We start from the raw sequence: 13,576 nt of genomic DNA, 5'->3' as shown, positions 1-13,576 counted from the left end.
CCCCTTATTGTAACTCTGAAGACCCCCTAGCGGTCCTGGCACCCCTGTTGAAGGGGATCTCCCCCTTATTTTAACTCTGAAGACCCCCTAGCGGTCCTGGCCCCCCTGTTGAAGCCCCAGTGTGAACACAGGGTTGGCAAAAATGTGTTGATCTACAAACTAATTTGACTGGACTGTCTTACATCATTAGAGGCATCAACAATGTTTGGCTTGTGTAATAGTTGTTAAGCCTCGAGTCTCCAGCCAATAATCAGATTCCCATATTACTGGGATTGGTGCTACCGTGTTCCATCTCTGACTGGCTCCACTGGTCTCCAGTAAGCATACTGTAGGGTCAGTTGATTGGATGGTGCACTAAAGCACAGCAACAGCAGACATAGAAAAATGCATGGGTATTACAGTATGTACTGTATGTATACTTATGTATTACAGTATGTAGGCTAATCTGTCAGTGTTGACTGTATTGTTGTTGTATTGTGTCATGATGATGAGCTGCAGTGTCGTTGAGCCCTTTCAGTGGCCTTGCAGTTGGGAGGTCAAGGGTTCAAGCTGTGGCCAAGTCACACACAAAATCTAGACCTGAGGCCGATTCTACAAATTTTTTCTACAATTTTCAGAAAATCATATGTTGCTCAGTAGTTCTCAGGGGTGTAAGTACCGTGACGCAGCCCACACGGCCTACCCGGCGTCCGTCAGCGTCAATCAACCCAGGGAATCTTCCGATTTTTAATCAATGAAGGCCGACCACTGCCGACGGTTATGTTTGGACGGCGTCACCAATTCGCCCGGTTCATTTTTTGACGCCGTCATTACGCAACGCAACGCACTCAGTGGAGTCCCGGTGTTAGATGTGTTCTTCAACCAATGTATGATGTCTTCACGTTTTGATTTTGTGTTTCCTGATCCTCTCTCCAGCCCTGTTTCTATAGTGACTGTCATTGTTCATGTTGGACGTGATGTGTCTCACTCATGTGATGATAAACTCATCGTCTCTGTGGGGTGGAAACCATTATGTTCACGCCGCGTTTCAAGCTTGTAGATCTGCTACTTTTTTTTTTTTATATATAATTTTTATCCCACGATTTTGTAACCCATTTTTCACCCCTGTGTCAATTATCTAATGTGACCCTGGGCTCTACACACCCTCCGCCAGCCTAGTCCCCATATATGGGGGATCTGCTACTTTTGATGCTGTATGGTGGTAATTTACGAAGAAAAGAAAAAAGACAGCAATGATATACAGTAACGTGAAGAAAGGTGTCTGTCTATCCGTCCGTCCGTCCGCCCCTCGGTCTGTCTAATGATCGTATGATCTCCTCACTGCAGGTGGTTGCAGAGAGCAGGCCAAGAGGACCCTACTGCTGGACAGAACCATGGAGAACGGAGTGAGTGGAAAAAACATTCACCTTGTTTTACTGCGGTATGCATTCAATAAAAAAATCACACTTGTGTGAAGTGAAGGGCACTCTTATCATCATACATCATCACATTCCGTGGTACAAACACACAAGGCTGTGCATAGGAGGCACTAGCGCCCCTCAATAAGAGCATTCTTACATTATGTGATGTTAAAGTGTGTGTATGGGGAAATATGATAGCCTGGCGGGCCCGGACTCATAGCGTAGATTCACTGACGCTTCCTCCCCGCATATGAGGAGGAAGCGTCAGTGAATCCACGCTATGAGTCTGGCCCTGCCAGGCTAGACACATGAAGCCCAATATACATTTTGCCACTATGATGCCGTTGCGGCGACCTCAAATAAATAGCAGAGCTATAAGCTCACAATGCGTCCACAACACTGTCATACGCTGGAGCATAAACTAGAAAAAGTGCCCTTCTGGGCACAGGTCTCCACCAGGAGGATAGGAGTGTGTGATGTTTGGCAAAATGTTTAGGAGCAATATAAACGTGTGTGTGTGTGTGTGTGTGTGTGTGTGTGTGTGTGTGTGTGTGTGTGTGTGTGTGTGTGTGTGTGTGTGTGTGTGTGTGTGTGTGTGTGTGTGTGTGTGTGTGTGTGTGTGTGTGTGTGTGTGTGTGTGTGTGTGTCGCGGCTTGGCCTGTTGTAGCGCCACCATGAGGCTGATTTGAAAACGGTCAAGTGGCATTTCTTCCAAAGCCTAGTGGGAATATGCATGCACAGTTTCACCACAATCGGACGCTGAGTAGTTGTGGCGATTTGTACAAAACGGGTACAAAGCGGGCTACTCCTGAAAAGTTTAGAAGCCAATCGTAGCCAATGAGGGTGGATTATGAGAAATCAAACAAACCCGTCTTGATCACATGACTATGGAGAGCATGTGTACCGATTTGCGTGACATTTGGATAAAATCTGAAGGAGTAATATTAGAAAAAGTGTTTTACATATGTCGGCCTCCTGGTGGAGCTATAAAGAGCAGATGTGAAAAATTCCAGGCAAAGGTTTTTCCTTGGCCTCTAGGGAGTTGGCATACAAAGTTATCCACAGATCTGTGCAGTTAGAGGTAAAAACACTTTTCGGCCGGTTATAGCGCCACCATGAGGCTGAGTTGAAAATGTTCATGTGGCATTTCTTCCTCGGCCTAGTGGGAATGTGCGTGCACAATTTCACGGAAATCACACAATGTGTTCATGATTTGCAGTATTTTGTTTGAAACTGAGCAACCGTTTCGTTGAATGGCTCTAGAGAGACCGTGTACCTATTTGCGTGATGTTTGGACAAATCTGTAGGTGTACTGTCCAAAAACTTGTTTTGCACAAAGCGGCCTCCTGGTGGCGCTATAACAGGCCGTTCTGGAAATTTTGGGGCAGAGATTCATCGTTGGCATCCAGGGAGTGTGCAAAATTTGGCATCGACCGGGTTAACGGTGCCGGAGATTAGCTGTTCACAGACGGACGGACACACGGACGGACGGACGGAGTGCAAAACATACTCTCTCCCCATGCCTTCGGCCTGGTGGAGACAATTAAGCATTAGGTTTGTCTCTCAGTAGCCAGAAGATTTGATAGATAATATTTCTCTGCTGTTGGGCAGAAACCAACTATGTCCAAACTTTTTTCTTTTCAGGGAATTATTTTTGAGGTGGTGATAGCCCCTTTAGTGTGTGTTTAAACACAAATGGACAATTTTAGTTTTTGTGTAAACACAAACATTGCATAACACAAACATTAGTGAGGATGCAAATTCTGATTGGCTGGAATGAGATGATGTATGATGATGTATGATGATAAGAGCGCCCCTCACTTCCAGATGGTATTGTGACTTTTTACATTGTCAGATACTTTGCATGTATCATTATATTATCACTTCCAGCCAAATCCAGCTCAAGTGGAGTTAGGAGGTTTTTGACCATAATTTTGTTATTATTAGTTAGAGTTGTTATAAAGTGTGTTTATCTTCCACTCTGCAGCTGCTCTGTGTGCCACGCAGGGGAGAGGGGGTGGGGTTTGGAGGTTTGAGGATCCGTCGGAGGTGGGAGGTTTAGTCAGAAGTGTTTTTTAATTGGTTTCATTGGTTCAATATTTGTAAAAACCCAGAGACATAAAGGGTGTTCAATAGGAAAGGGTTGGTCCTTTAAGGCTAAAAGGACAACACAACACAAAAGTCCTGAAGACCTGTTTCCATTGTGGTCCTATCTATGTATTCAAGTCATCAACATAGTATACAAATTTATAGTCATCAACAAATACAAAACACTGTACAAATGAGAAAAGGGAAAAACAGTGAATTACAATTACCTCCCCTTGTGGGTCTCCTGAATGTCCTGATACAGTAGAATAGTCGTTTTTTCAGGCCAGTTTTGAAAGAACCCAGTGATACATTAATGGATGGTGTCAGAGCATTGCACATTTCGGTGGCAGAGCAGTAGAATGAGAACATTCCCATGTTTGTAATATGGACGGTACCACATTGTTGTCGCTCCCTCTAGTGTTGTGGCTGTGGGTGTCACTCACTTTTGAGCAGTAGTTGGACAGGTATGTGGTTCTCACAGCCAACGCAGGAAAAAGAGCGAGGCAACAAACACCACCAACGCCACCAGGATGGGGAGCAGAAGGCTGCTATAGTCATCGTCATCGTATGGGTTCGGTATTCTGTGCCCCGACCGTTTCCTGTACCTATTCTTGCCACCCTCTCCTCCATCACTGTCCTCCTTTTCCCCATATTGAGGCGGGAGTTTCGGCACGTCCTCTAAAGTCCCCTTCATCACGTAGAGGGCGCAGACCTTGGGGTTGTCGTAGTAGCCCTTGACGAACTCCACGGTGAGCTTGCCGCTGAAGGCGGACGCCTCTCCCTGCACGCGCAGCTTGCCGCGCAGAAGGGAGAAGGGCACGACCTCGTCGTGGGCGGTGCTGTGACCCGCTCGCTCAAAGATGTCCAGGTCTTTGACCACCACGTGGCTGTTGAGGCGCACGTCGAACACCTTCTGCCGCGGCTGGTCGAAGTAGACCTCGGCGAACTTCATGACCAGCACGTACGGCCCGTCGTCGCGGACGGGCACTTCGTATCCGAACGTGTGCTCGCTGTAGCGCTCTGTTTGGTAGAGCACCTGGTCCTGTCGGGCGGAGCGCGTTATAGGCCGGTATGCCCCGTAATCAGACGCCACTCCTATCCTTCCCTCCAGCGGGTCTTTTCTGTAATGTATGCCGTGCGTGTCCGTGTGAGCGTCCCCTCCGGCGTTCACGGCCCAGATGACTCTTTGTGCGAGTCCGGAGGAGGCAACCAGTGCTGGGACGTTGTCGCCGGCTCCCAGACAGCGTCCCGCCAACAGCAGCAGTGACAGTAGCGCCACGGTGAGCAGCCAGCCCACCAGCCGTGCACCCGCGACGCACTGCATTGCCATCTGCACACAGCCTTTAGTGTGATGTTTCGATGCTTCAAGTGAACTTTGCTGTGCACAGCGTGTTCTTCCTTACTGTAGTCTAACTAATTGCTAGCTACACTCCACAATCTACAGTTTATAACTATACCTGCTTGATGGCTCCTTCCTGGTATCCTCCACTATGACAAGCAACTTAGACCTGGGAGTTCATGTGACCAACCTGTGACATTAGTCATCAGTGATGTCAGTTGTCTATGATGTATCCATGACGTATATGACTTCAAATTTGGGCAAGGGTTCAGCCCCTATCAACTTCCATTCTAAAATGAAACACCACCACCATTTTGTTTGGTTCATGTCTTTCTGAAGCAGTTTACTCATGAAAACCATAGTGGTTTATTGCAGTTTTATAGATTTTCAGATGAGAACTCAGTGAAACTGGTTTGACGCTCACAACTCAGATGTGTAATGTCACACGCCAAATGCATCAGAGCCCCGCTAAATGCAACATTAGTGAATGAGGAAGTATGCTGGGACATTCATTGATACAAAACAAGCGCTCCCCCATAACCTAACACTGTGGGTTCAAATTAGGAGGAAATTACTCACTTGTTGTTTTGGTTGCGGTCGCAGTGCATTCAGTGTTTAAGTTTGGATCCTCATTGGATAAACAAATTCTGGACGATCAAACATATCCATAATTCATAGGAGATGGAATGCTAAATGAGGACAAAGAAGATAGAGCAGAGAAAAAGGCACTGTCAAGATCCTTTTTGGAGGGAGAATAATGATATATTTATAAAACAGAGATGATTTGTGGAATGGGTCTTTTAGTCAGGCAGGAAATTGCTGATTGTAATACATGATAGTTCAGTTGGCATATAATTTGGTACAGATGACCTTCATATGACCCTAATTCATAATCAACCTCGGGCCACGAATTACACATTTTTCATGGATTTAGCACTGCACCACCCGAGCGCAAAATATATAAAAAAACAATTTCTTGACATTGTGATGGTTAAATGGTAAATGGTGCATTTATATAGCGCCTTTATCCAATGCGCTTTACAGAGATTGTGCATTACATTACATTCACCCATTCACACACACATTCACACACTGATGCCGGAGGAAACCATGCAAGGCACCAACCTGCTCATCGGGAGCAATTAGGTGTTCAGAGTCTTGCTCAAGGACACTTCGACACTAACTCTGGGGGAGCCCGTGTTCGAACTGGGAACCTTGCGGTTGCCATCCAGTCACTTTACCCCTGAGCCACTGCCGCTGGTTGATGGTTTCAGGCATGATTATTGATTGTTTCAGGTGGGATGATTGATGGTTTCAGGTGTGATTGACATTGATTGATTGATGTTTTCAGGTGTGTGGACCTCGTGTGGACGTCACTCTGTCTGATCTCCAGGACATGGCTGCTCGCCAGCAGCTACAGATCAATGCCCAGCAGCAGCTACTGGCCTCCAAGGTATCAATGATGATAATTTATCATGATGAATAAGCAACAGGTGTTGTTCTTGTACATCTATGTGTTTTAGCAGGCAGGAGTTCACGAATCCCAATAGTCTTGTGTGATTTGATTTGATTTCATTAGATGAAATACAAGTTACATATCATGTTCATCGAAGAAATATCAATGATACAAACACAAGAAAGTATTTCGACTTATTTCCATTGGGGTCCTTGGTCTGAGACAAACAACAAAATACATACAGGCAATACAGTACATCAATAAATATTACAATCAAGAGCTACACTACCTAGAGCATAAATGCATAGAATCACATTACTAATATAAGTGAAGATACTATTCTGCAACATGTTCTAAAGGCCATGCTCTGACCCTTATCTTAAAATAATATGAATGCAGTGATTCTGGTACAGTCAACAGTATAGTATATTGATATATCCATCCATGTAATTAACGCTTTAAACTCAGACATACAGTACATTAATTGTCTCCACCAGGCCGAAGGCATGGGGAGAGAGTATGTTTTGCACTCCGTCCGTGTGTGTGTGTGTGTGTGTGTGTGTGTGTGTGTGTGTGTGTGCGTCCGTCCTTCCTTCCTTCCGTCCGTCTGTTACCAGCTAATCTCTGCCACCGTTGGCCCGATCCATGCCAAACTTTGCACACACACTCGCTGGATGCCAACGACGAACCTCTGCCCCAAATATTCCTCAACGGCCTGTTATAGCGCCACCATGAGGCCGATTTAGGCAAAACACATTTCTGTAGATTACTCGTACACATTTTATCCGTACATCACACAATTCGGTATACACTATCTAGTGTATCATGTGATCAACACGGATCTGCACCATTTCCCATCTTCCATCCTGATTGGCTAAGATTGCCTTCCAAAGCTCACATGATTGGTCCGTTTCGAACAAAATGCCACAAATCACAAACACAGTGTGCAATTTCCGTGAAATTATACACGCACATTTCCACTAGGCCGAGGACGACATGCCACTAATTTCTTCCCCAAATCAGCCTCAAGGTGGCGCTATAACAGGCCAATTCCTGTTTTTAGCTATAACTGCATCGATCTGTATACAACTTATGTATGCGCACTCCCTAGAGGCCATGGAAAAACATTGTCCCTGCATCCCTCCACATCTGCCGGTTATAGCTCCACCATGAGATCGATTTCTGCAAAACACATTGCTTATGTTAGTCGCACAGATGATCTCTGTAGTCTATGTGATCAAGACGAGTCTGTTGGATTTCTCAGATTCTACACTGATTGGCTAACATTGCCTTCCAAAGTTTTCAGGAGTGGCCCGTTTTGTACGAAATGCTGCACATGTCCTGCTCATCCAGAATTCTATCCTCATGCTATGAGTGATCTGGCTCTGCATTTCCTCAACAAAATGAAGAAAATTGTTGCAAAAAAATAACAAACAAAAAAACATGTTTATATTACTCCTAAACATTTTGCCAAACATCTCACACAGTCCTATCCTCCTGGTGGAGACCTGTGCCCAGAAGGGCACTTTTTCTAGTTCATCATGAATTCATCATGAACTCATCATTAGCTCCTGGTTCTCATCATTAACTACCTACCCGCCTCCTACCCGCCTGGCCATAGATATGGTGTTGTGGAATGGCGTCCTTAACCGTTGCTGTCTGGCGGACACCTCACTGTATCTCCATATTCTAACCTTTTCACACACACACACACACACACACACACACACACACACACACACACACACACACACACACACACACACACACACACACACACACACACACACACACACACATACAGTATATTCACATATACAGTATATTTCCGAAAGTTTGAATCAGCCTCTGTCTAAATGGGTCAAATAAAGGTGATGATGATGGATTGATGGATGTATTTCTGATGGTCTGTCCAGGAGCAGCGGCTACGCTACCTGAAGCAGCAGGAGCATCGGGTGGAGCAGAGGGCGCAGCAGCAGCAGGCGTCGGAGCAGGAGAGACTCCGTCAGCTCCGGGAGAACGCACACAACCAGGAGGCCAAGCTCAGGCGGGTGCGGGCCCTCAGGGGCCAGGTGGAGCAGAAACGCGCCACCAACAGCAAGCTGGGTGAGTGGTGGGGTGGGGGGGTGAGGGGTTTGAAAGTAGCGTGGAAGGGGTAGAGGTAAGGGGAGGTGAATGTAGAGGTTGGGTGGGGTTGACCTAGCATTTTCTTTTTTCTTTTTTTACATTGGGACTAAATATCATCCATTTTGAATAGTGCTGAGTCGTCTAAACTTTTTGCTTTTGGGTTACTATAGTCTGATTCAGTAATCTTCTTTTTGTCTGTGAATTTTGCCGCTCTTTCTCAAGTCTGCTCGGATGCAGTCTTACATGGGACCAAAGCTTGCTGTATGTTAGAACTTAGAATGCCTTATTCTAGAATACTACTTTTTTCCTTTGAAACAAAACACCTGTGGTCTCCGAGGCTAGACTACTACTAACGTGGGAAGTTTGGAAAATTCCTTTACACCCAAAATATGGGTGTAAACAGCTTAGTGAATCGGGCCCAGTAAGTGCAATGATATTAGCTTAGTATTAACCACATTTGGTACACAAATACACAACTCCCAGTGGACTGGGACAGATGTTTTATTTCAGTAACACATTATTAATGCATTTACGTTTTATTTGTATATTTAAGCTCTGACATGTAAGTAAAATGTAGTCTGGGTATTACAGGATTGCTACTGTGGCTTTAACACATTTTAGATGAATAAAAGGGAAAGAAAAACAGACAAACGGGTGGTAGATGATGGAGATAGTAGGTGGTGGTCTGGGTTCTGTAATGTCAGCAGTCAGACGGTTTGATGTTTTTTTTCTCGTGGTATTTCAAATCAGCCATCAGTGCATTAGAATGCATTAGATTACAGCAGATGAGATGATAGACGGTGACCCAGACACAAGGAGGTTAGGGTTCAACACATACATGATTTACTTTATATTATATAAGCTGCTTGTCCTTCTGCGTAAGAGCACCACGTAGCTGACATGGAAATGACCTGTGTGTGTGTGTGTGTGTGTGTGTGTGTGTGTGTGTGTGTGTGTGTGTGTGTGTGTGTGTGTGTGTGTGTGTGTGTGTGTGTGTGTGTGTGTGTGTGTGTGTGTGTGTGCGTGCGTGCGTGCGTGCGTGCGTGCGTGCGTGCGTGCGTGCGTGCGTGCGTGCGTGCGTGCGTGCGTGCGTGCGTGCGTGCGTGCGTGCGTGCGTGCGTGCGTGCGTGCGTGCGTGCGTGCGTGCGTGCGTGCGTGCGTGCGTGCGTGCGTGCGTGCGTGCGTGCGTGCGTGCGTGCGTGCGTGCGTGCGTGCGTGCGTGCGTGCGTGCGTGCGTGCGTGCGTGCGTGCGTGCGTGCGTGCGTGCGTGCGTGCGTGCGTGCGTGCGTGCGTGCGTGCGTGCGTGCGTGCGTGCGTGCGTGCGTGCGTGCGTGCGTGCGTGCGTGCGTGCGTGCGTGCGTGCGTGCGTGCGTGCGTGCGTGCGTGCGTGCGTGCGTGCGTGCGTGCGTGCGTGCGTGCGTGCGTGCGTGCGTGCGTGCGTGCGTGCGTGCGTGCGTGCGTGCGTGCGTGCGTGCGTGCGTGCGTGCGTGCGTGCGTGCGTGCGTGCGTGCGTGCGTGCGTGCGTGCGTGCGTGCGTGCGTGCGTGCGTGCGTGCGTGCGTGCGTGCGTGCGTGCGTGCGTGCGTGCAGTGGAGGAGATCGAGCAGATCACAGGGCTGTTCCAGCAGAAGCAGAGGGACCTCCTGCTTGCAGTATCCAGGGTGGAAGAGCTCAGCCAGCAGCTGGAATCCCTGAGGAGCAGCAGGATGGAGCCTCCTCCTCCTCACCTCACCTCCTCCTCCTCCTCTGCTGTGGAGCTGGAGCGCCTCTACAAGGAGCTGCAGGTGAGACCTGCACACATCATCATGATTTTAATATGTCTTTATTTTCCCATATAGGAATAACAGAAAAAACACAATATACAGTAACACAATGCAACACGACACCAGGACTATAGAGGGTACAGTATGTGCGTGACATCATCATCAAACCCGGAAGTTATGCAGGAATGCCTACTGTGGCAAAAAAATACTTTCTGCATGGCCTTGACAGCCCTGCATGCATTCAAACAGAAAGGTCCTATCTGATGGCATTAAACGACGTTAAACAATGTTAAACTCTAAAAAATTAAAAAAGAAAACATGTGAATAAAGAAGCACTATTTGAAAATGTATAATATGATTGTGGATGTCCCTAAATAAAGAATAAAAAAAAAACTATGTTAAACTCACTTTGCCTGTCGCTTTGCGCCCGATTTGCCATTCACTTTATGCATGCGCATACCCTCTATACGTAAAAGTCCCCAGGATACTCAAACCAACATGAAAAATCACACCCGTGTGAACTGAGTGGTGCAACTCCTCTCTCTCGCTCTCTCTCTCTCTCGCTCTCATTAGCAGGCAACAGTGCAACACTATCTCTCTCTCCGTTTCTGGCACAACACCGCCACTTTTGCCCCTACTGGTACTCTAAACATTGGGACATAGTCACATAGTCCCATAGGGACATTGCTGTTCCTTGGAGTGGTTGCACCACCCAAAAACTCCTACACAAACGTTTTATACATCAAGCCGCCTCACTCTACAGACACGGGAGATGCTTACTTACTTCAGTAGTCATTATTATCCGAGGATTTGTCAACCAAATGAAGACAAAACTTATGCCACAGATGATTGTCGAACAGTTAAACAGAGTCAATTGAACCCTCTATGACAATGTTCGACCACTAGAACTCTTCACAGTACACCTCCCTTCTGTTCTACCAACAGCTGAGGAACAAGTTGAACCAGGAGCAGAGCGGCAGGCTGCAGCAGCAGAGAGAGACACTGAACAAACGCAACCTGGAGGTGGACACCATGGACCGCCGCGTGGCTGAGCTCAGACAGAGGCTGTGGAAGAAGAAGGCTGCCCTGCAGCAGAAAGAGAACCTGCCGGTCAGTCCACAACAGCAACAACTTTACTTGACTCTGTTGGGTGGAAATCTCATATGTTCAAAACTGTTTACTTTTCAGGACTCAAATTCTAAAATAGAAAAAGTAGCGGATCTCCAAGGTTACTTGGCAATGCGTTTCGAGCTTGTGGATCTGCTACGTTTGATGCTTTTGTGTGACGCTGTAGTGTGACCAAAACAAACAATATGACCCACCCACAGCCACAACACTAGAGGGATGATCTGGTATCACCCAAATTTAGAACAAACATGGGAAGATTCTCGTTTTACTACTCAACAAAATGTGGAATGCCCTGACCATCTATTTAAGGATATGTATCACTGGTTTCTTTCCAAATTGTCCTGAAAAAACCTCAAGGGGAGGTCCATGTAAATGTCCCATCTCTTTTATCCTTTTAGCCCTAATGTCTAACTATACCTCGTGCTGTTTACATTTCTGACTAATAGAGGGTATGCGCGTGACATCATCATCAAACCTGGAAGTTATGCAGGAATGCCTTCTGAGTGACTAAAAACTACTTTCTGGCCTTGACAGCCCATTCATCCAAACAGAAAAGTCCTATCTGATTGCATTAAACAATATTAAACAATGTTAAACTCACTTTGCATGTTGCTTTGCCACTCGATTTGCCACTCGATGTGCCATTCACTTTAAGCATGTGCATACCCTCTATACAGTCAGTGTTCAATCAAAAAACCTGTCTCTCCTCCAGACGGTCCCAGATGGCCAGGGCCCCCAGCAGCAGTGTGTCTCCTCCAGAGTAGCAGCCGTGGGGCCTTACATTCAGTCATCCTCCAACGGCCCCCAGGGACCCCCCGTCCCGGCCCGCCACGAGGTTCTGGTGAAACCCGCCTACCCCGACGGGACGGCCACCCTGCCCATGCCAGAGTCCTCTGTGAAGCCCCCTCCCCGACCGCTGAAGCCAGCCTCAGGTACTGTACGACTGCTGCCTGATTTATAGGGTAACAGGAAAAGTGGGCACCTTGATGTAAAATTGGCTATTTTCCCCAAAATGTTAAGACCATTTACCAAATGTTTTACTTTTTATGTAATGTTAAGTAGCCTATGATTGTATTGAACATTCACCCATTAAGGCCAAATATTTCTACAACTAATTGCTACAATACCTGCTTAACCAATCCTTTTGGGCATAAAAAGAATCTGAAGGATAAATGTAAGTCTGATAATGATGTACCTACCGTGCATGTTCACATCATGTATTATTAAGACCATTTTTCACATTTTGGACAAAATAGCCAATTTTAGATCAAAGTTCCACTCTTTCTTAGTGCCCTCTCTTCTCGTATACGACTTACAGTATGACCTAAATTGAACGCAGCATCAGCACTATGTATTAGGATCCACTGTTGCACAACGAAAATGATCTTGACTTCAGAGTCTCACGTAAAGAATGTTAGAAGGTTACCTATTTGGGCTGTATTCTTGATAACAAACTGACAGGTGAAAAAACAATTGCAGCAAAAGTGATCGCAAAAGTCAAATCAAAGAATGTTTTTTGGCCGCAGGATTTCCTCTTTTGTCAACAAGAGTTCACTGAAGACTCGATGCACCTCAATGTCACTAAAAACTAAGCTTCAGACCTCCCAAAACAAACTGATACGACTACTACTCGTTCTTAAGCCCATGACCCATGGGCTACTACTGTGCCACCATAATGTGGAATGGCTGACTCCTTCCTTCCATTAAAGGAAGAGTGAATCACTGGATCTTTCAGAACTGTCCTGAAAAACCTGTCAAGTCCCCAGAACGTTTTTGTGTTATCCTTTTAGCCTAAAATGTTTTACCGCACCTCCGTGCTGTTTACATGTTTGACTAATAAAGTATCCAATCAATCAAAACCAACACATGGCAGGATTGTAGTGATTACTGATTAACTAATCCCACATACAGTAGTACAAGTACATTGAATTCATGAACCCGACACCGTCTAAATTTCACTCCCTGGAAACGTACTTTTTCTCCGATCTTCTCTCCAGGGTTTCAAACGTCCAAGGCCAGGCCGTCTGATTGGAGCAGCTCGTCGCTGGACTCCGGCGGAGGTTATGGCCATGCCTCCACCCTGCCCCGCATGACCAGCCTCAGCTGCCAGAACACAGGTGAGGTGACCTTTGATCTCCATTGGTTTTCATCTCTTACTGCTGAAGATCTAACTCGGTGCTTCTCAAAGTGGGTTCCAGGGGGGTCCCCAGTCCACTCCCCAGCACACTTTGTTAATACTAGCCTGGAAACCAGACGAATCTGCCACAGGAAGTAAA

At 46.4% G+C, this 13,576-nt stretch overlaps 2 protein-coding genes across 2 annotated transcripts in view; one reads left to right on the top strand and one right to left on the bottom strand.

Annotated features, from left to right (window-relative positions):
• Positions 1–13,576, top strand: part of LOC306922371 (apoptosis-stimulating of p53 protein 2-like) — a 36,246-nt gene that overhangs the window by 4,032 nt on the left and 18,638 nt on the right. Inside the window, exons 2-8 of the mRNA XM_079499918.1 lie at positions 1,327–1,385; positions 6,179–6,280; positions 8,200–8,389; positions 10,000–10,193; positions 11,118–11,282; positions 12,013–12,232; positions 13,298–13,417. Coding sequence (XP_079356044.1) covers positions 1,374–1,385; positions 6,179–6,280; positions 8,200–8,389; positions 10,000–10,193; positions 11,118–11,282; positions 12,013–12,232; positions 13,298–13,417 — 1,003 coding nt within the window. The 5' untranslated portion in view covers positions 1,327–1,373. The remainder of the gene's footprint in view (positions 1–1,326; positions 1,386–6,178; positions 6,281–8,199; positions 8,390–9,999; positions 10,194–11,117; positions 11,283–12,012; positions 12,233–13,297; positions 13,418–13,576) is intronic.
• Positions 3,964–4,812, bottom strand: LOC306922101 (malectin-like; the record flags this gene model as incomplete). Its single annotated transcript, XM_079499494.1, has 1 exon — positions 3,964–4,812. One exon carries the CDS (start codon positions 4,810–4,812, stop codon positions 3,964–3,966), a length of 849 nt encoding a protein of 282 aa, XP_079355620.1.

Source organism: Electrona antarctica (assembly GCF_951216825.1).
Source record: "Electrona antarctica genome assembly, chromosome: 4".
NCBI classification, from domain to species: Eukaryota; Metazoa; Chordata; class Actinopteri; order Myctophiformes; family Myctophidae; genus Electrona; species Electrona antarctica.
This window is presented reverse-complemented; position numbering and strand designations above follow the sequence as displayed.